General features: G+C 39.2%; 2 protein-coding genes across 8 annotated transcripts in view; both read left to right on the top strand.

Annotated features, from left to right (window-relative positions):
- Dixdc1 (DIX domain containing 1) overlaps positions 1–8,652 on the top strand; it is a 76,704-nt gene extending 68,052 nt beyond the window's left edge. For 3 of the 7 annotated variants that reach the window (XM_010610686.3, XM_010610690.3, XM_010610688.3), the window contains 3 exons: positions 3,263–3,368; positions 4,304–4,412; positions 5,506–8,652. In XM_010610686.3, the coding sequence (XP_010608988.1) occupies positions 3,263–3,368; positions 4,304–4,412; positions 5,506–5,586 (296 nt within the window). In that variant the 3' untranslated portion in view covers positions 5,587–8,652. Of the gene's footprint in view, positions 1–3,262; positions 3,369–4,303; positions 4,437–5,505 lie in introns of all 7 variants that reach the window. The other 4 variants (XM_010610689.3, XM_019205484.2, XM_010610692.3 and 1 more) reach the window with 4 other exon arrangements.
- Positions 8,653–11,769: 3,117 nt separating this feature from the next.
- Positions 11,770–20,537, top strand: part of Dlat (dihydrolipoamide S-acetyltransferase) — a 28,710-nt gene continuing 19,942 nt past the window's right edge. The window contains exons 1-7 of the mRNA XM_010610704.3: positions 11,770–12,148; positions 12,580–12,681; positions 12,990–13,114; positions 13,424–13,586; positions 16,459–16,585; positions 18,374–18,561; positions 19,872–20,031. Of these exons, the coding sequence (XP_010609006.1) occupies positions 11,867–12,148; positions 12,580–12,681; positions 12,990–13,114; positions 13,424–13,586; positions 16,459–16,585; positions 18,374–18,561; positions 19,872–20,031 (1,147 nt within the window). The 5' untranslated portion in view covers positions 11,770–11,866. The remainder of the gene's footprint in view (positions 12,149–12,579; positions 12,682–12,989; positions 13,115–13,423; positions 13,587–16,458; positions 16,586–18,373; positions 18,562–19,871; positions 20,032–20,537) is intronic.

Below are 20,537 nucleotides of genomic sequence, written 5' to 3' on the forward strand. Positions count from 1 at the left end.
TGTTGCTATTTTAGGGAATCTCGCTGAGTTGCTCAGGTGGGGTTCAAATTTGTAATCCTTCCACGTCAGTTTTCTGAGTAGCTCATGTTATAGGCATGTACCACTGTACACATCTGAAGCCTCTCTCCCTCCCTCTCTCATCCGTCAGCTTTCTGAGTAGCTGGTGTTTTAGGCATGTGCCACTGTACACATCTGAAGCCTCTTCCTCTTCCCTCTCTCCTCCCCCTTTTAATAGCACTGGGGATTGAACTCAGGGCTGTTGCACTGGACTGTTTCCTCATCCCTTTTTATTCTGAGTCAGTCCAACGAAGTTGCTAAGTTGCCTAGTTTGGCCTGGAATTTGGGATCCTCCAACCTCAGCTTCTCCCAGGATGCTTGGATTAAGGGCATGTGCCTGGTGTCTCTTCTTTGGAGGGAAGCAGCTCTATTGGGCTCCACCCTTAATCACTTAACCTGAATCACTTGCTTCTCTAATACAATCACATGATAGGTTGGGGCATACAATTCAAACCATAGCAACATTACTTTCCTATGTATTTCATTGTATTGTAACTGTTTTTCTATCGCACTTCACTAACCTTGAACTGCTTCAGGATGGAGATTTTATCTAATTTATTTGTGTATCTATAATTCTTGATATATCATAGATACCCAGTAAACATTTTATTTGATTTATATATATTTTTTTCCAGTACTGGGATTGAAATAAGGGCCCTTGCATTGAGCTACATCCCTAGCACCCCCAAAACCACCTTAATTTGGACATGTTCTAGCTAAGTCACTAAGCGGCCCTGTTGCCCAGCATAGGGTAGAACTCGGGATTCTCCTGCCTCAGCCCCTCTGAGAATAATGAAATCACAGGCATATGCCACCACACCTTGCTTTTATTTTTCATTCAGATATTTTAAATAAATAAATAGGTGGCACAATTCATTTCTGTTCCTTTATCTTGGACAATAAATGTTATAAAGTATCTGTCTTTTTAGACTATAAATATCGTCAGCTTTTACTTTTCCCTTTTATCCTCTATGTCCAACTATAGTCTCAAGGCTTTTACTCTAAAGATTTTTCAAATCCAGTCCTTTGGTTCTAGGGCTACATCTTGCCTTTCCTCCTCTCTGTTTGTTTAATTGCCTCAATGAGATTGCTGGCTTCTATAATTTCTTGCATTCAACTCATACTTCACTGCTAGATTAACCTTTCTAAAATGCCAGTCCATTTGAGCATGATTGTACATTCCTGCAATCTTACCTGCTGAAGACAATAAGTCAGGAGGATGCAAATTGAAGGCCAGCCTAGCTCAAAATTTTAAAAGCTGAAAAAGGACTGAAGATGTAGCTTAATGCTCCCTGAGTTGAAGGGATCAATCTCCAGTACCAGGAAGCCAAAAAATGGGGGGGGGGGAGTCTGATTATATCACCCCCCTTTAGTGTCTTCTCATAGTTCAGGACTAATATCTTCATGTCAGCCTGTTAGAGTTTCTTGTTGCCTTACCCGTCTGCATTATTACCCCATAACTTGCTCCAGCTTTACTAGTTTACTTACTGTTTTCTAAATACATTATCCCATTTCATGCTTTTTGCTCATGTTCTTCCCTTTTCTTAGAGTGCCCTTTGTAACTTTTCACTCATGGTGTGTGTGTGTGTGTGGTGTTGGGGTTCAAACCCAGGGCTTGCACATGCTAGATAAGCATTCTACCACTGTTACATCCCCAGATCAATCTTAGGATTCTTTTTTTATACCCAGGGATTGAATTTGGAACCTTGTGTTTGTGAGACAGGTGGTGGCAATCTTACGTTTTTGTTGTTTTTTTTCCTCCTTTAGTTCTTTTATTGGAACATTTTAGGTATATAGTTACATTCATTATTGGCAACATGTACCTTTACATGATGTATCTTGGTTCTTATTTTTTTCCCCATTCCCCTACCCTCCCTTCAACGCCTCCCCCTCTCCCTATTTACAAAGACTTTCCTTTATTTTAATCCTAGGATTTTTAAAGGTGCATTCTAAAAGGATTTTTTGCCCTTGAGGCCTTTCTGGTCTTTTCCAGTTGGAATCAACCTTTCTATCTTCTATCTTCCCTCTATGTGTACCAATCTGATTTTAGTGTATTGTTACTATTTGCAATTGTGCCCACCATCCATATGTGATTATAAACTCTTGGAGATCAGAGACCACATATAGTTTTTTGTTTTTTTTTTTAATTTTCTCAAAATAGCAGCATATAGGTGTTCAGTTACTTTTATTGAATAAATCATTTATATTAATGCAGAAAGTGAGTATGTTCTTTATTCAACAACACTAAGTGCCTGGCACTATGAAAGGTGCTAGGGCAAAGGAAAATCATAGCATGTATGTTGTGATAATTGGCATTCTTTGGAAGAAAAACAAACTGACAGAACCTGATTGCTGTACAAAGGGAAAGTTTGCTTGTCATTCTCCTAGGTCTGTCCCTCATAAGCTTCCGTATTTTATACCTCCTTCTAGAAGTGCTATTCTCTGCCTGCCAATTTGATGAGAAATCCATACCCAGAAGTTGAGAAAAAAATACATGTAGGTGGAATTGCAGGAGAGACTTTAATAAAAGCTTAATTATTGGTTTTTGGTCCTTATGATAAAGTAGTTTGGTCGTTTCTCTTAATTACAAGTTCTCATTAATTAATTACACTTTTACTAAAGTACCTTTTCAAAGGACAGAGACAAATTAGGAACCTGAGTTAAATTAGGAACACTACAGGGCCAAAATTCACAGATCCTGTACAGCTAAGTTAAGGTAGATATTGTGTGTTTTAGACCATAAAGTTAGGCAAGGATCTGAATTTCTAAAGTTCCTTTGCCCCTGTAGTTTGTTCCAGTTCTTTCTCTTTTCATGACTCACATGAGTATTCTCTCCCACTAACCTCCAAATACAAGCAGAAGCATAGGTCCCGCTGTGTGCCTACTCTGCCCCAGCTGACATCGTGCCAGGATTGTCTGTCCTCTTTTGATCTTTAGCAACAATACCGGTCAGATCAGTTGCTGTTCTCCGACAGAAATACCTGGAATCAGTGAGAAATCATGGTCCTTCTGATAATGTCCACGCTCAAACCACCTCTTGTCCATGTGGATCTGGTGGTGATTTCTGTGGATCATGTACTATGGACATGGTGTTTGCTGCTCTGACCTCTGGTGGCTTCATTGTCCTGAGACATTTTTGAATAATTGGAAATGAGTAGTACAATGTAAATCCAATGTTCTAACCATAGAGACTCTCTGATTGCAGAATTGCCTCACTCACAGAGTTCTCCAGCTGTCAGCAGCGCCTGCACTAAAGTGCTGTATTTTACTGACCGGTCACTTACGCCCTTCATGGTTAATATACCAAAGAGGTGAGACGCTGGGATCATTATCTCTTTGTAACAAGGAAAGGAAGGCTGGACATTAGTTCCTGCCCAAATGAGCAGCTGAAAAATCTTTGAAAAGCAGTATGTGTAGTGCAAAAAGCCCAGAAGATAAGAGATTCTAGTTTCTGCTTTGCCACTAACCAGTGGCATTATAAATGATCTAAATACAGAAACAGCTAAGTATGGAAGCAATAATAGTACTTTTCATAACTATGTAAATATGCTCCAAGTTTGGAAAAATAGTTTTTAAGTGTTATAGCTCCTGCTAATGACCATGAATTGCAGCTTGAACTCTCAGACGCTTTACTAATTGATCTTGATGACTGCAAATGATCCCCACAGAGAATTTATGTTTGAAAACCTTTCCCCAAATTATTATTGTAATTTCTTCTAAGGGAAATGGTTTTGAAATAAAGTTGTTTAAATTCTGGAATCAGCCAGTGAGAGAGTTTATAGGATTTTCCAATCCTATATCTACTTATTTGGTCTGGTTTAGAAGACAGCTTCTTAAAGATGGGAGGTAAAAAATGTTATGAGTCTGAGAGAACTATACTATTGAATGAAGAAGGAAATCAAGAGAACTTGCACATTATTTATGGTTGTTCAACAACCATAAACTTGATTTCAGAAAGCTTACATAGTATTTGCAGATAAAAAGAGAAAAGTGATTTGGCTGCTGCTGAAACAATAAATTTTAAATTCTTAGATCACCCAATATGTAACATCATTTTCATTTCCTAGTGGTAACTGGTTTTCCAACCTTTGCAATTTTAGTTTTATCTTCATTACCAGGGTCATTGATTTAATAATGTCATGCATGCTGTTTCTGCTTGTTGACTTTGGCAGGGGCTTGGGTTTAAAGCTAACACCCTATTTTTCTGACCTATTGACACCCTATTTTGGTACTCTCTCTCTGGCAGGTTGGGGGAGGTGACATTGAAGGATTTTAAAGCAGCTATTGATCGGGAAGGGAATCATCGGTATCACTTCAAAGCACTGGATCCTGAGTTTGGCACTGTCAAAGAGGAGGTACAGGACCCATAGGGAGTCTGGGTAGTATTGTTGTTTATTCCTAAACCCCAGAATCTTCTATTCAAGAACTATTATCCAGCAGTGCCTGAGTTCCCTAATAGGGTCTGAAGAGTTTGCTGGAGCCTCTGACTATTGGTCCGTTAGACTAAGAAGGTTGTAAAGTGGCCCAAAATGTTGATAGCTTCTTCATTTCTAGGACTTAATTATTTTGATTAAGAATTTGGAGAGAATAGTTTTATTTTGTTAGGGAAAATAAAAAACCTAAGACAATAAAATAAAGAAACTTAGACTAGCCAAGTCCTAGAAAACTTCCTCTTCCTACTTAAGCAAAACAAACAAGCATAAACATCTGGAAATGTATACTATGTGGTATGGTGGCATAATGAAAACAAGTAACTTCTGGATAGTCATCTATGCTTATTTCCAACTCCTTGTGTATTTTCTTGGCCTGTGCTTCTCTTTTAACCCATTTGCCAAATAATGGATTTAAAAAAATTTTTTGGAAGAGAGTTCTGGTTTCTGATGTATTATATGTGCCTTCTATGGCTACAGAGTGAAAAAAGTTAGAAAAACTAATGTTTTAATACCCTGTCATATTAGTGGTGCAGGAAATGAATGAGTAAATTAAAAGAATTGCATTTGAGAGATAGGTCTTCTTTCCACCCCTTTCTTAACAGTACCAGGAACCAAAAATTTCCCCTTACTCTGCGTTTGCCAGGCAGGCACAGCACCAAGCTAAATTCCCAGCCCTCGCACCTTTCTCATTTTTAAAATGTGTATTCTACTGCTTTCTCCTAAGAAACCCAAAATACTCTGTTTTTCATAATTTATTAATTACAAATCTGCATAAGCAAAGCAGTGTTAGGGATTAAAAAAAACTTTTATAAATGTTGGACTAAGAAATATCTAAAATACTATTTGGAACTTTAGGGACAAAACTGAAGGGACATAGATTATAACCCAAGGGTTTTTTCCACACTTTGTTGTCCTTAATGTCTGAGGCCTTATTTTCATCAGTAGCAGTTGTTTAATGAAACTCCCTGCATTTATCTCTGTTTCTTCATCGTGGCTTTTTTGTTTGTTTACCCAGGTTTTCCATGATGATGATGCCATCCCTGGATGGGAAGGAAAAATTGTAGCCTGGGTGGAAGAAGACCATGGAGAGAATTAACCCTGAGGATTGAAATTTGATTACTCTCTGGCTGCTTCACTCAGTAAAGGGACTAAAACCAGAGTGCCCTAAGAAGTTTTTAAATTGTGCTACCAGTATCAAAGCTTCTCCGAGTGTGAAGGTCATAGGCTAGTCCTGTTTCTGTGCCCAGCATATCTGGTACTTAAAATCCCGATCCAAATGTAGACCATGGGTTCACCTGGAATTCCTTGTCCATGGAAACAGTGTTTTGTTCTACTCTGAGGACAACAAACCGAAGGCCTTAACCAATGGGGATGAATGATCCCGCTCCTGTGGGGCATGGCTGCTATTATCTGGAACCTGGGAATTGGATGCATCACTCCTGTGTGTTACGGTATTAATTTAATTGGCCTCAATGGTTGCACCAATCAGAGTCCCAGCATTTGTACTGACAGACAAGGCAAAGGTACCAACTGTTCTGCTTCTTTGCAGATCCTGCAAACTCAGAATAACTCATGAGGTGGTACCAAAGATGAAAGCTACTCTTCAATAATCATTTGAACTGGACATGGATGATGCTGAATTGTTGATTGGATGGAAAAAGGGCTGCCCATATTGTGCTGTACTATGCTTAAGACCTTGGGCCACTTCTGGTCTTAACTGATTCTGAAGCTTTGTCTTTTAGCCCACAGAAAGTATATTTCATGTACTACTAGATTTTTCTGGGACTCTTTAACATTAGAGCCATTTATTTTTCTTCGAACTGATGACCTCTATGTTTGAAAGGAATTAGGAGTGAAATGATCCTTAAAAATTCAGGCAGGTATGGAAAGGTGCTGCTACCCATATCTTCTTGACTTTGTCTCATGACTTTCTTTAACTCATGGGATCTCCTTTGCAGTTAAAAGGATGGTCCATTAATTCATTGTTTCTTTGTGATTTGTGAGTACTGAGCATGAATTACTGGTCTGCTCCCCATTTTAAGATTAGTTACTTTCTATTATATATTTAGTCTAGGTTGATGTTTTAGAAACCATGGGGCATGGAGCATGAGTTGTGAATGGCAGGGTTAAATGAGGGGAAAGAAACCTAGAATCATTTCTCATGTGCAACACCATCAAGTGTTGAAGCTAAACGTGTTCAACTGCCAGAGATTACTTAAGAACTTGGGTTTTCTCATTCATCCACCCAGCACTACTAACTAATCAGCATATATATATATAATTTCCAAAAGCAGTCTCTGACCACCAACGTACACTGCCAAACAGAGAGGACAGATCAGTTTTAGGTTCTTAATCTATGTGTTCAGTTCATCTCCTCTCTTAAGACACTGAACAGACTACTCTTTGGAATTGAGATAACATCTTATTGTTTTATATGGACATATCTTTTAAAAATAGTTCACATTTGGAGAATTCTTTTATACTCATTTGCTTTTTGTCTGAGAACCATGTCTATTTTTATAACTCAAGTGTAAGTTCTATATACTCTCAACATTCTCTATACCGTCCATTTTCTAGAGAACCCAGTAGCTTTTATACAGTCTTACCAACTCTTGTGGTTTCAGAACAAGCTTTATTTTATGACAAATACACTAATGACAACTAATTTCTCTCCAAATCTACCTGCTATTTTAGTTGTGGGAGTAGTTTTATGTAATCCAGTTGATTGTTCTTGAAGCAGACTGATGGAATTCAAAAGACACCTGATTTCTTTTGTGTAAGTTTACTTGGTATTCTATTGAAGAATAATTTATCATCAGAATAGCTGGGAAAACTTGGGAAAGTCAGCCATAAGCCAGAATAATGCATTAGGAAAGCAAATAGGAGAAAACAATGAATTTTAGGTTTTTCTTTTTTCCTCAAGATGTCTGGAGAAAAATTCTTTATGTCAACCAATTTCTCTGTTGCATGAATTTTGGTGTTTTGCTACAATAGCATGAGGGTTATCAGGGCAAAATTTATTATTGTATTCCCATAAAATTTTTCTTGAATGTCTCTTAAATCAGTTACTCGTCAATTTTCTTTCAGTGAACAGTGTTACCATTATGTAAAGTTTAACTTTTAAGAGAATATTAAATCAAAGAAAAATCTCAGTCCTCTTCCTTGTGTATTATCTTACTCTTTCGGAAAAGGAGTCACCATAGTGCCTCCAAAAGAAGCAGAAGTTGAATTCAGAAGAGAACATGGGATAATTTTTCCCCCTTTAGCTCATTAATCTCAAGTACCATGGGTACTAGCTAATCATCCTTATTTATGTCACTCGGGTAACTCTTGTGTAAATTGTGTTGGTGATCTTCATTCCAGTTTCTAAAGTAAAAGGAACCTTCTCAGCAGTAGGCATTGATTCTGTTGTGAAGTCTCCTACTTGGCTACAGTCTCAGGGGCCTTGAGATTTATTCATACTGTTATTGCTTAGAGGCACTCGTGAGATATTCCACCCTGGTACTTCTGAATTTTTTTTCCTTTAGAAATCTAAAGAACTAGAATATTTAGAGTTCATAAAATGAATCTAACCATGTTAGGTTAACATGACTTTCTCATAAAAACTAGTTTAGTTGGGAGCTTAATTCCTTAACTTTAAATTTAAAGTCTGTTCTTTTCTTGCTCAATTCTCTAAATTATTTGGGATTGGGATACTTTCCAATTTGTACCTAAAGATTTTGGCTAAATAGTTGATAATGGCAATCCTACTTACCATTTTTCATCGTTTTTTTTTTTGATCTGTTGTAAATTAGGGGAAATGTCATTATGTTCTACATGCAATCTAAGAGGACTCTAATACTTAAAAGCATTTAGATCATAATTAAAATTATCATTTTTCCCATAAAATATTGATTGCACACTTGTTTCTGAATTTATGTAAGAGGTATAGCTTGCTTAAAATACATATATATGTAAAGTTATATTTTCTTAGAAACATGGATGTTTGCAACCATTGCTTTCAAAGAGATTATTGTGTATTCTCCGTTTTACAGTATGTTTTCATGAAGACTGTTATACCAGAGGCTTCTGATTATCAAAGTGATAACCAGTTTTAACTGCCTGTATGTACCAGATTTGTGAATTAAAAAAAAAAACATGAATAAAAGGGAGTTTGCAAACTAAATCCCATTAATCATTTTGTGTTTACTGACTGAAATTAACCAATAAAGCCATTTACATTTAGTGAAGGTAAATTTCCTCAAGTGATCTCCTAGGTACCATGTTTACTTAATTGTCTGGAGAGTGGAGAGATATGGGCTGCTTTATTGCTACAGATATTTTACTATTGGTATGTTTAATGTAAGCACAAAATAGGTTATTACTAGCAATGGGGATTGACAAATGTTGCCCTTCTTTTGAAATTATATACAGATGTGCAAACAAGAACCTGAGAGTGTAAACTGTATGGCAAGTCTCTAATTTATAAATATAAACATTGGGACTAGCAGAAGTGCGTGTGCACGTGTGCGCACACATGTGTGTTGCTGCGGACTGAACCCAAGGCTGTATGCATGCCAAGCAGAGTTGTACCACTAAGCTATACCCAGCAGCCACAGTGTGTATTTATTATTTATGAGATGAAGTATTTTATTTATGGGACTCAGGCATGGGCCATCACTCTAGGCCAGAAATGTGTACTAAAAGAAACAGAATTCCCAAATCAATTTGAAAGTCGTCTCTTCAAAACTCAAGTAGGCTTCATTTATCACTTCAATTTAAATGATATATATGTGTCTATATCTAGATATATCTTCAAATCTTTAACCGTAAGTACAATTCGCTTGGCTTCTGATGACATATTTTCAACTATTTGGCTCTTCCACCATTATATTAAATATGTACAAAACAACTCAAAATCTTTCACTACCAGCTAACTTCTCTATGCATCTACTAACTTTTTATCAATGATATTACCCTTCTACTTTAAACTTTCAAGTCTTAAATCTTGCTTTTCCTTTACTTCCTTTATCCAATCTATTTAGGAGAGACTTCATATCTTGTTCTCTCAGGACCTACTTCGCAGACTAAGAATTCTATCTCTAGGGTTGGCTTGCCACCCTTGGTCTAGTTGGGCTGTGCCTTACAATTTAGCTACACCTAAGTCAAAAGTACATTCAAAATGCAAGCTCCACTCTTTGAAAAATCCCAAGCAAGGTTTAAGTAAGCCCACCCCAGTGAACAGCAAAAGTGCAGATCACCTCATAGTTTCAAACAGGCTAATTGAGATGCAACTGTTGAATTCAAATGCAGTGGAAATATTGTGATAAGATTTTAGTCAATTCAAAATAGTTAAAACCTTTTTATAATCACTTATGAAAGTTAGTGTAAGCCTTTTCACTAAGCACAATTATTTCAATGCTTCTCCCAAAGGTTACTCATATGTAAAGTTCTACATAATTGCTTCTCTTTAATTCAAATATGTTTTTTGTTTGTTTGTTTTTGTGTTTTGAGACAGGGTCTCACTCTGTAGTTGAGACTGACCAGGAACTCACTATGTGGCCCAGGCTGGTCTCCAACTCACAATGATCCTCCTGCCTCAGCCTCCCCAAGTGCTGGGATTACAGGCGTGTACCACCATGCCTGGCCTCAAATATCCTTTTTTCATTTAATCTGGAAATTTTATATTTCTTGATCATACTGTCTACTGTTATTTTTAGGCAGTGGTGCCGGCTTGAACATTTCCAATTTAATTAGGTATGAACTTGGTAATATCTCCCGGCTCTTTTAATTTTCCAAGTTAATTACCAGCAAGGGTGAATAAGTTTTCAAATGTTAAGTTCTCCCCCTCTTTTTCTTCTGTTCTTGGTGCTCTGTGGCACTGTACACTGGAGACTTTTGATTGTGTAAAAGCAGCAAAGGTTTCCTCCTAATCCAATTTCACCTTCAGCTCAGAAATAACATTTTCTAATTATAAGATGATAAATTTACAGAAGTGTACTACTGGACACTGTGTTTTTGTTTAGTTCAAAAGACATGTACTCAGTTACTCCTATTTGTACTACACTCCAGAGACATTGAAAAACAGTGCAACGTGCTTGCTGCCTCCACTAGTTTATAGTTTAGTTTTGGTACAGAAATAGTCATGAACAGCTGGGAGTGGTGGCGCACGCCTGTAATCCCAGCACTCCAGAGGATAAGGCAGCAGGATTTTGGGGAGTTTCAGGCCAGCCCAGACTACATAGTACAAAAAACTGTCTTACATTAAAACAAAGAGGGTCATTACCCACACAATGATGTTCTGATAATGACCTACGGAATATAAGGCCTAGGGAACCTAGGGCCAGGGATTTACATCAGTGGCACCACCACGCCTGCCTCACAAACGCAAGGTCCTGAGTTCAATCCCCGGTACCCACCCCCCAAAGATTATATGACCTAGAGACATCTAACCACCGTAGTTTGTGTTGTGCAACCTGATGGTCATACAAAAAGTGGCGTTAACAGTACATTTCTCCTGACAGCGCTGTATCTTTTTTAAAAAACGGCTATTTAAAGGGATTCTAGGGGATAGCAAATCAGTTTTGCAAATGTGTATCTTAATACACAGAACTGCCTTTACTCCTGCTACAGTACACCTGAATGGGACAATGTACTTTTCCTCTTGGCTGTCCTTCACATTATCTGAATGGAAAACTTGCTACTCCCCTTCCCGGTGGAGCTGCACACTTGAATCTTTGTGTCGTAGGACAGCTCGAGCAGGATGGGGCCCCAAACCCGGTCACTTTCGGATCCGCAGAGCACTTTACCGGAACCCTCCGATCGCCCGCGGGCGGTTCCTCGCCAGTTTCGTGGGGCGCCGCTCCAAAGCCACGCCCCTTGGCCGAAAGCGCCCGCGGTCCGGTCTGTCTTCCGGCTCATTTCCCAGCTTTTTCTCAAAACAAGGCCACTCGCTTCGGCCCAGCCTGAGTATAACACCTCTTATCAGCCCGGCGCTCTCCGCTGTTTTACGTCCCTGCCTTTCGGCTACGTCTCTCACGACTCAGGCGCCGTCCTAATTTGTAGGATGCCTCTTCTAGGACAATGCTCTACCCCACTCCTTGCCTCACGTCTCCCAAACTTTGCTTCTGCGGTAGCTGCTCTGGAACGCCCCTTCCCCCAGGGCTTCTAGCATTGGGTCCAATCCGCTTCGGGACGCTCGCTAAGACCCGGCTCGCGGCAGAAGCAGAGCCTAGAAGCCGCGCGCTCCGAGCCTAGGTAGAGGTGGCGTGAGTGCTCGGCGCCGGTTTTACGACAACGTGCGGCTGCGCGGAGCGGCTGACGGCAAAGCCGCGCTGCTCCTGGAGAGGTCACTCCGGAGACGGCGGAGATTTAGGGGAGTGGGACTCAGTTGCGCTATGTGGCGTGTCTGTGCGCGACGGGCCCAGCGTGCAGCCCCGGGGACAGGACTCAGGGCTCGGTGGACGGCCTTGCGAGAGGGGCCCGGAGCTCCGTGTGTGAGCCTCCGGGCTGGCCGCGCCCCGGCTCGTTCCAACAGCACGACCATCCCAGGCTATGGCGGGGTCCGGGCTCTGTGCGGCTGGAGTACCAGCTCTGGCGCCACTCCACGGAACCGCTTACTGCAGCAGCTTTTGGGATCTCCCGGCCGCCGCTGTTACAGTCTCCCTCCTCATCAGAAGGTGAGCTCTCCACCCCGAGACCCGGTTGTCCTTCAGGGCCGACTTGGCCTTGGGAATCCGCCTGCCGAGGTATCAGTGATCTTCCAACTCCTTCCGCTGTCTGTCATCGCCCCTGTCCAGTGCCTAGCTTTGCTGCAGTTCGTGAGCTTCCTTTCCGTTCGTGATCTATTCCATTGAAAGAAGAGCTCCAACGTGGGGCTGTGTGCAGAACGTCTGCTGAGGTTCGTACTTTGTCAGACTCACAGCACTGTAGAGAAGGATGTCTGCCACTTTAAATCCTGAACTGCTGGGCAACAGCTCCCTTTGTATCCCCGGTGCCTGGTGTGTAAGGGCACTCAGTAAACGGCAGCGTATTGAATTGAGTGAAAGTTTAAACCAGACTGAGTTAAGTAGTTTAAATAAATTTAGTGCTTTTCCCTTTTGTCTTTCAGGTACCGTTACCTTCTCTTTCCCCCACGATGCAGGCAGGCACCATAGCCCGTTGGGAAAAAAAAGAAGGGGAAAAAATTAATGAGGGTGATCTAATTGCAGAGGTGAGTTTTAACTTGCGGAGCTGTGTTCTGAGGGCTAGCTTTGCTTAACAGACTGGGTTTTCTGATTGGCTAGTTATTCTCTTTACTTAAGAAACAGATATTTTCACAATTTGATATTAGAGGTGATTTGTTAGGTAAGTTGTTGGGCAGCTGGCCGGATGGCTTTTTACCCAAGATTTTTTTTAGTAACTCCTTTCAAATCTATGACTTTTTATCTTCACATGGTCATGAGCTGTATAATTTTTAGACATGTGCTAGTAAACTGCATACTGGCAACGCAAACCTACACTACTACTTTGTGTTAAAAGGTTGAAACTGATAAAGCCACAGTTGGATTTGAGAGCGTAGAGGAGTGTTATATGGCAAAGATACTTGTTGCTGAAGGTACCAGAGATGTTCCAGTTGGAGCCATCATCTGTATCACAGTTGGAAAGTAAGTAGAATCTCTGTTATTTGTGGGAGTTCAGTGCTTATCAGAATTAATTAAGAATTGAGAACCACGTGTGGTGGCGCCCACCTGTGATCTCAGCATTTGGGAGGCTGAGACAGAAGGATCACTGCAAGTTTGAGGCCAGCCTGGACTACATAGTGAGTTCAAAGGCCATCCTGAACTACAAGGTGAAACTGTCTCAAAAAAATTTTTTTTTTGAGAAATTAGAAGTTAAGGACTGTTGGAGTCACCTGTGATAACTGAATCTGCTTTGTAAATTCCTTTATATTTGTGCATTCTTTCCTTTTTTAGGCCTGAGGATATTGAGGCTTTTAAGAACTATACATTGGATTCCACTGCAGCACCCACCCCACAAGCAGCCCCAGCACCAACTGTCGCCCCCACTACTGCTGCTTCAACACCTGTACCTTCTTCTGCTCAGGCTCCTGGTAGCTCATATCCTACTCACATGCAGGTGAGGCTTAATTTCTGAGTGTTTGATTTAGTTCACTGATGGTGAAGGCTTTTATAGACTAAGTGCCCAAACTGCTGCAACCCAAAACTGACTTATCACAAAGTGCCAGCACGGCAGTTAAACCTGAAGACTGAGGTTTTAGTTTTTTTTTTAAAGAAAAGACTCATACATCTTTTATCTTTTTTGTTTGTTTTTTGTTTTTTGGTACCAGGGATCAAACTCAGAACCTTGAGCTTGCTAGGCAGGCGGCTGAACCACTGAGCTAAATCCCTGGCCCTGGCATCTTTTGTCTTAAAAGCAATATACAATCACACACGTGCCATAGTTCACCACCACTGATCTAGTTGATTTTTTATTTGTATATTTTTCATATATTTGTATATATATATTTTTTCAGCTTTAATTGAGTTTATTGGTACATTTTAGGGATACAGTACAGTTACATTCATTGTTGGGATCTTGTACCTCTACAAGACAAGTCTTTATTTGTATATTTTTCATTAGCTTTTGCATCCTGGAAATTGGCATTGAATGTGGCTAGCTCTTGTCATTTAGGATAACATATTTAACCATGAAAATTGACAGCTTTTATTCTTAGTTGTTATTTTTAGGTATGTGAAATTACATAATTTCTTTAATCTTTCTCGGCCTCAGTATTGAATAGAGAACAATGCTTGATGCTTCTCACTAAAAATATGAACATTACAGATTTTGAGAATGATTTTTACTTGCAACTTCTCCCTGTGCACATAGTTTATAGTAAATCTCAGGTGCTAACTGTTCCGTGAAAGTCCCCAGTTAGTGTTTTCCTTTAGTGGTCTGTTTTCCAAAAGTGGGTAAAATACTCAAAGAGTAGTATTTATAAATGAGAAAACTGGCAATAAAGAGTTAAGTGTGAAAAAAAAGAGTAAGTGTGGACTAGATATATAAAATAATATAACAAAGCTGAAGACTGAAATGTAATCTCTGTTGATTCTGCTAACTTAGGTCATTTTCTAGGAAATTAAAACAGTATGTTAGATTGTAGGGTTATATGTGTTTGTGTTTTTGATGTTGGAAGTAGATAAAAACCTTATCATACTTTTTCTAAAGGATTAATACTTTCCATAATGGTGTATTTGTAGGAAAATTTTCGTAGAAATCATTTTCTTTGGCAGTAATATTTCTCTCATGGTCTGTTAGTAACATTTATGTTAGTAATCACTTATGATGAAATTTTGCTTGGTGTTCAAGTCACAGTTATTTAATTTCATTCAGCAAATTATGTCGTAGTAAGAAAGAACCTCTTAGCTGGGTGTGGTGGTGCACACCTGTAATCCCAGCACTCGGGAGGCTGAGGCAGGAGGATCACTGTGAGTTCGAGACCAGCCTGGGCTACATAGTGAGACCCTGTCTCAAAAAAAATTAACAAAAAAAAACCTCTTATGGCTTTGTGTGCAGATATTAGGGTTGTGCCTTCATTATCCTTTAGGATATTATATAGAGATTATTGGCCCCACTAATTCTTAAGAAGATGAAGACTGCAAATTCTGAACAAGGAAAACTTTTTTCTTCAGTACTAGGATTGAACTCAGGAACTCAGGACCTTTGGCATTGAGCTACATCCCTGGCCCCCTTTTTATTTTTATTTTGAGACAGGATCCTGTGAAGTCACACAGTTGCCCAGACTGGGCTTAAATTTGTGATCCTCCTGCTTCCGTGTCCTAGAATGCTGGGAATACTGGTGTGCACCTCCATGCCCAGCTGAGAAAAGCATTTTAAAAGTATTTTGTCTTATTTTGCTTTTTTCACCTTTCTGGAGATATTATTTTTCCTTCAGGATAAAGCTCTTGCTAATTAGATACAAAAGACTGTAGGCATCAGATGAAGTCCATAAGTGAAAAACCATCCAAATTTAGTGGACACATAAATTGTATCAATAGGAAAACAATTTTAAGTGTATATCAGCCAATCTGATGTTTCCGTTTTGTTGGAATAGAAATGGCTATTATAAGAACAATTTTGGGGGGCCTGAGGGTTTAGCTCATTGGTAAATTAGCTCATTGCTTCACATTTCTAGCACCTGGGTTCAATTTCTAGCACCAAAAAAAGTTATTTTTTACATTTTAATTCTTAAAACAATTTGAGTACATAAAAGTTCTATAAACTTATCATTATAGTGTTACTTTGAAGTATGTATACATTGTGGAATGGCTACATTTAATTAATATACCACCTTACTTTTTTTTATAGTGAGAACACTTAACCTATTCTGTTAGTAATTTTCAGGAATATAATATGTCTTTACTAACTGTACTCACCGAAGATAGTTTTTTTTTGGTACTGGGATGGAACTCAGGACCTTGCATTTGTAAGGCAGGCAGCAGCATTACTGAACTAAATCCCCAGCCTTCACCAAAGATAGTTCTTAGTGCTAGTTTATATTTGGGAAATTTGGAATAAATGTGGTTTCTTGTGGACAAAAAGATAAATAGATGATAAATATAGAGCATAGCAAAATTTTAAGAGTGACCTGGAGCAAAATCATTCTGTGAAAATGACAAATTGTGATCTTAACCTAAGTGTTTAAAAAAGATGAAAACATGCTTTGTGTTTAGGTATATATTGAAGAATTAATTCTGACTGAAGTCTTTCCCATTTTCTTGTTGCTTTTGACTTTGGAAAGACTATCAGAATATGTTACAGTTTAAGTATAAAGCTTAAGCTCTGAAGGATTTAATTGATAGGAAGCTATTGAGATACTTTGCTTTTGCTGTGATGGGCATTTGACTTGTCACAGTCACTGTCACTCCATGAAACTGTAGGCTTGCCTGAGTACTTTTATGTCTGGTGCTTCCAAGTTCTATGCAGTAATATGTATTTGTTTCTATAGGTACTTCTTCCTGCCCTCTCTCCTACCATGACCATGGGCACAGTTCAGAGATGGGAAAAAAAAGTAGGAGAGAAGCTAAGCGAAGGAGACTTATTGGCAGAGATAGAGACTGACAAAGCCACTATAGGTGAGATTTCTTCAGCTCTTAATGGTTGTGGCACTGAGTTTTCCAGTGAGGAGAAAGATTGCCATTCTCTGATCAGTGAGGGGCAGTTTTACAGTTCTTAGAATTAATTTCCCAGAGCAAGATATTTTATGGCAAAAATGTGTATAATTGGGTTTGGGCCAGAGTTTGCTTTATAGCTTTATTTTCATGTTACTGAGAAGCTATACCAGAACCACTGTCATGTAAACTGGGCAAAAGAAAGGAAAGAAGGAAGAAAGAGGAGAAAATCATCTCCAAGTCAGGAAAATACCAAGGAATTTAAGATGGCTTTGGTTTTGTTTTATTTTGTTTTGTTTTGTTTTGAGAGAAGATCTCACTACATAGTTCAGGCTGACCTTGAACTCACAGTGTAGCCCAGTCTGGCCTTGAAATCTCAGCGAGCCTCCTGTCTCAGCCTTTCATGTGCTGGGATTACAGTTGTGCACTACCATGCCTGGCAATCTGCAGATACCCAGGTACTTTCTACAGAGTGGCACAGTATGTGGATATAATCTCTGTACACCTTTCTGCATGTTTTTGTTTGTTGAATTTTTGTATTTTTGGTGCTGGAAATCAAACTCAAGCCCCTGTGTGAGCTGAATAAGACTTCTTTGACCTACAGCCCTAACCCCTACTTTACATAATTTGTATACTTTAAGTAATTTCGTTTTTTTTTTTTTTTTTTTTTTTTTTTTTTTTTTTTTTTTTTTTTTTGGTACTAGGGATCGAACTTGTGACCTCAGGCTTGCAAGGCAGGCAGCAGAACCACTGAGCTAAATCCCCAGCCCCTACTTTAAGTAATTTCTGGGTTACTTATAATAACTAATACAGCATCAATGTTGTATAAATTGTTGTTATACTATATTGTTTAGGAAATAATAAAAAGAGAAAAAGTCTATAGGTATTCAGCATAGATGCAGTCATCATAGACCTAATTATGTATTATGTGTCAGCAACAACGCAGTAATTTATTTTTCTTTTCTTTTCATTTCATTCCTTTTTTTTTTGGTACCAGGGATCAAACTTGGGACCTTGTGCTTGCCAAGCAGGTGGTGGAACCACTGAGCTAAATCCCTGGCCCAACAGTGTAGTTTCTTTTTTTCTTTTCTTTTTAGTTTTTTTGAGACAGGGTCTCACTATGTAGTTGGACCTGACCTGGAACTGTGTAGCCCAGGCTAGTCTTGAACTCACAGTGATCCTCCTGCTTCAGCCTCCCGAGTGCATGTGCCACCATGCCTGGTTTAACAGTGTAGTATTCTTGAACTACAGTTGTTTGAATCCAAGGATGTGGGACCTGTGGATAGGGAGGGCTGACTGTACTATAATAATTCCTATTCTTTCCTTTGGTACTGAGGATTGAATTCAGGACCTTATAAGAACTGTGCTACTTAATCCCTGGTACTTTTTTTTTTTTTTGGTACCTGGGATCGAACTCTGGACCGTGTGCTTATGAGGCAGGTGGCGGCACCACTGAGCTGAGCTAAATTCCTGGCCCACCCTGGTGCTTTTTTATTGTTTATTTTCAGACAAAGTTTCACTAAGTTGCTGACTTGCCCAGTCTGGGCTTGATCTTGTGATCCCTCTTCCTCAGCCTCCAGGGGTGCTGGTATTACAGGTGTGCACCACCACACCTAGCCATAAAGAGGTTAAATAGCTTGCAGGGAAGCTGTATAATTAGTTTGATAAAAGTCTTTTTCTTAAAACTATGCTATGGGTTTGTATGGATAATGGAGTCTTAAATTCCATAGTGTTTTTTTCTTTCTGTTTAAGGTTTTGAAGTGCAGGAAGAAGGTTATCTGGCAAAAATCCTGGTGCCTGAAGGCACAAGAGACGTCCCTCTAGGGACCCCACTTTGCATCATTGTAGAAAAAGAGGCTGATATAGCAGCATTTGCTGATTATAGGCCAACTGAAGTAACTGATTTAAAACCACAAGCACCACCACCTACCCAACCCCTGGTAGGTATGCTTCTAGTCAAGAGAACATTTATTCTGTTCATCTCTAAATTAAAGGAATTAGGCTCCTTTCAGCTCCAAGATCTGATGAATAAAGAAGAAGATAGTGCATAAATAAACATCTGGGGAAACGTGGAGTATGTTGTGTTGCATTGTACCGTCATCTAATGGTCAATGGTTTGACCCTTGTAGCTATTTTCCCTCTGCTGTCTTGAGTCTTGTTGAGAACAAAGCTGAAGTACCATGTTTCTGCTTTGGGTGTAAATAGCATGTTTATGGAAGGTGGTAGGGCTTTGTTCCTCGTTTTGTCAACTTTGTAAACTCTGTCATGTTTAGTCTTTATACATGATACACAATATTTATACATGATAGCAGGCTAAGGATATGTTTGCAGTACATTGAAACCTTGACATGATGTGACTCATTTTCCACAGAATTTATTATACTTTGTATTGTACACTATATACCTGTAACGTCAACATGTATTAACTTCAAGCATAGCTAACATTTGTAATGAACTTCTGCAGATACTGAAATCATGTGAATTTAGACATTTAGACTTGATTTCTGACTGCCCTATATTCATGGGGAGCTGACAAGTGGTAGTACTGGTTTGTTTGAGATACTTTTTGTTGTTGTTGTTGTTGTTGTTTTTGTTTTTTGAGACAGGGTCTCACTATGTAGTTGAGACTTACCTGGATCTCACTATGTAGCCCAGGCTGGTCTTGAACTCACAGCGATCTTCCTGCCTCAGCCTCCCAGAGTGCTGGGATTACAGGCATGTGCCACCACGCCCGGCCGAGATACTTTTAATATGAACCATATTGCATAATTTTGTATTTTGAAGTTAGATTAAGTAAATACAAAAACCATGTTGGTAATGGACTTAATGAGAAAGTGGCAAGAGATTAAAGTTAAGAAAAGATATAAGGATCTTATATACAAGTCAGCAGTATTAAATTCCCCACCTTTCCTTGTTATCACAGAGTAAGATGAGCTTGTTTTGTCTTTTTTTTTTTTTTGTGGTACCGGGGATTGAACTCTGGTCCTTGCGCTTGCAAGGCAGGCCACCGAACTGCTGAGCTAAATTCCCGGCCCCACCTTTTTTTTTTGTTTTGTTTTGTCTTTGATGTAAAGAATTCTTCCTATTCATGTAGCTATATGATGTTAAAGAGGGAAAAAGTGCGTATGCCCTTTGTATATGAAAATGAGTATTATTTAAGATAGCTTTGAACTTCATAAAATCTAAACTCTTAATCTTTCAGACCAGTCTGAACAGTTATGAATTATTGATTTGTAACTTTTTTCAAAAGGTGGCAACTGTTCCTCCAACTCCCCAACCTGTAACTCCTATGCCCTCCGGCACTCCTGCTGCACTGGCTACTCCAGTTGGACCTAGGGGAAGGGTGTTTGTTAGTCCTCTTGCAAAGAAGTTGGCTGCAGAGAAAGGGATAGACCTTACACAAGTAAAAGGTAAGTCTCTTTCCATGGAATAAGGTTGCAAAGTTAAAATTTAGTTTATATCTGTTGAATTTAGATATGACCATTTACTGCATAGTCCATTTATTGGATAGTCTGCAATACTGACTACTAAAGAGGTGAATGGAAAATCTCATGGTTCTTACCGTGGAAGCAGAGTTAGGTGATTCATTTGTTTTTTTTGTTGTTGTTGTGTTTTTTTTTTTTTTTTTTTTTTTTTTTTTTGAGACAGGTCTCACTATGTAGTTGAGACTGAACTAGAACTCACTGTGTAGCCCAGGTTGGTCTCAAACACACAATGATCCTCCTGCCTCAGCCTCAGGAGTGCTGGGATTACAGGCGTGCACCATCACGCCCAGCGATTCATTTGTTATTTAAACAAGTATTTTTTATGCACAGACAGTAATCTTATAAGTTGGATGAGAGTTCATTTTCAGTTGCTTATGTGACAAATAGTAATGAATTAAATGAACAAGCTGGGCATAGTATTATGTGCCTCT

Source organism: Fukomys damarensis, unplaced genomic scaffold (genome assembly GCF_012274545.1).
Source record: "Fukomys damarensis isolate Sample0158 unplaced genomic scaffold, DMR_v1.0_HiC HiC_scaffold_16, whole genome shotgun sequence".
NCBI lineage: Eukaryota > Metazoa > Chordata > Mammalia > Rodentia > Bathyergidae > Fukomys > Fukomys damarensis.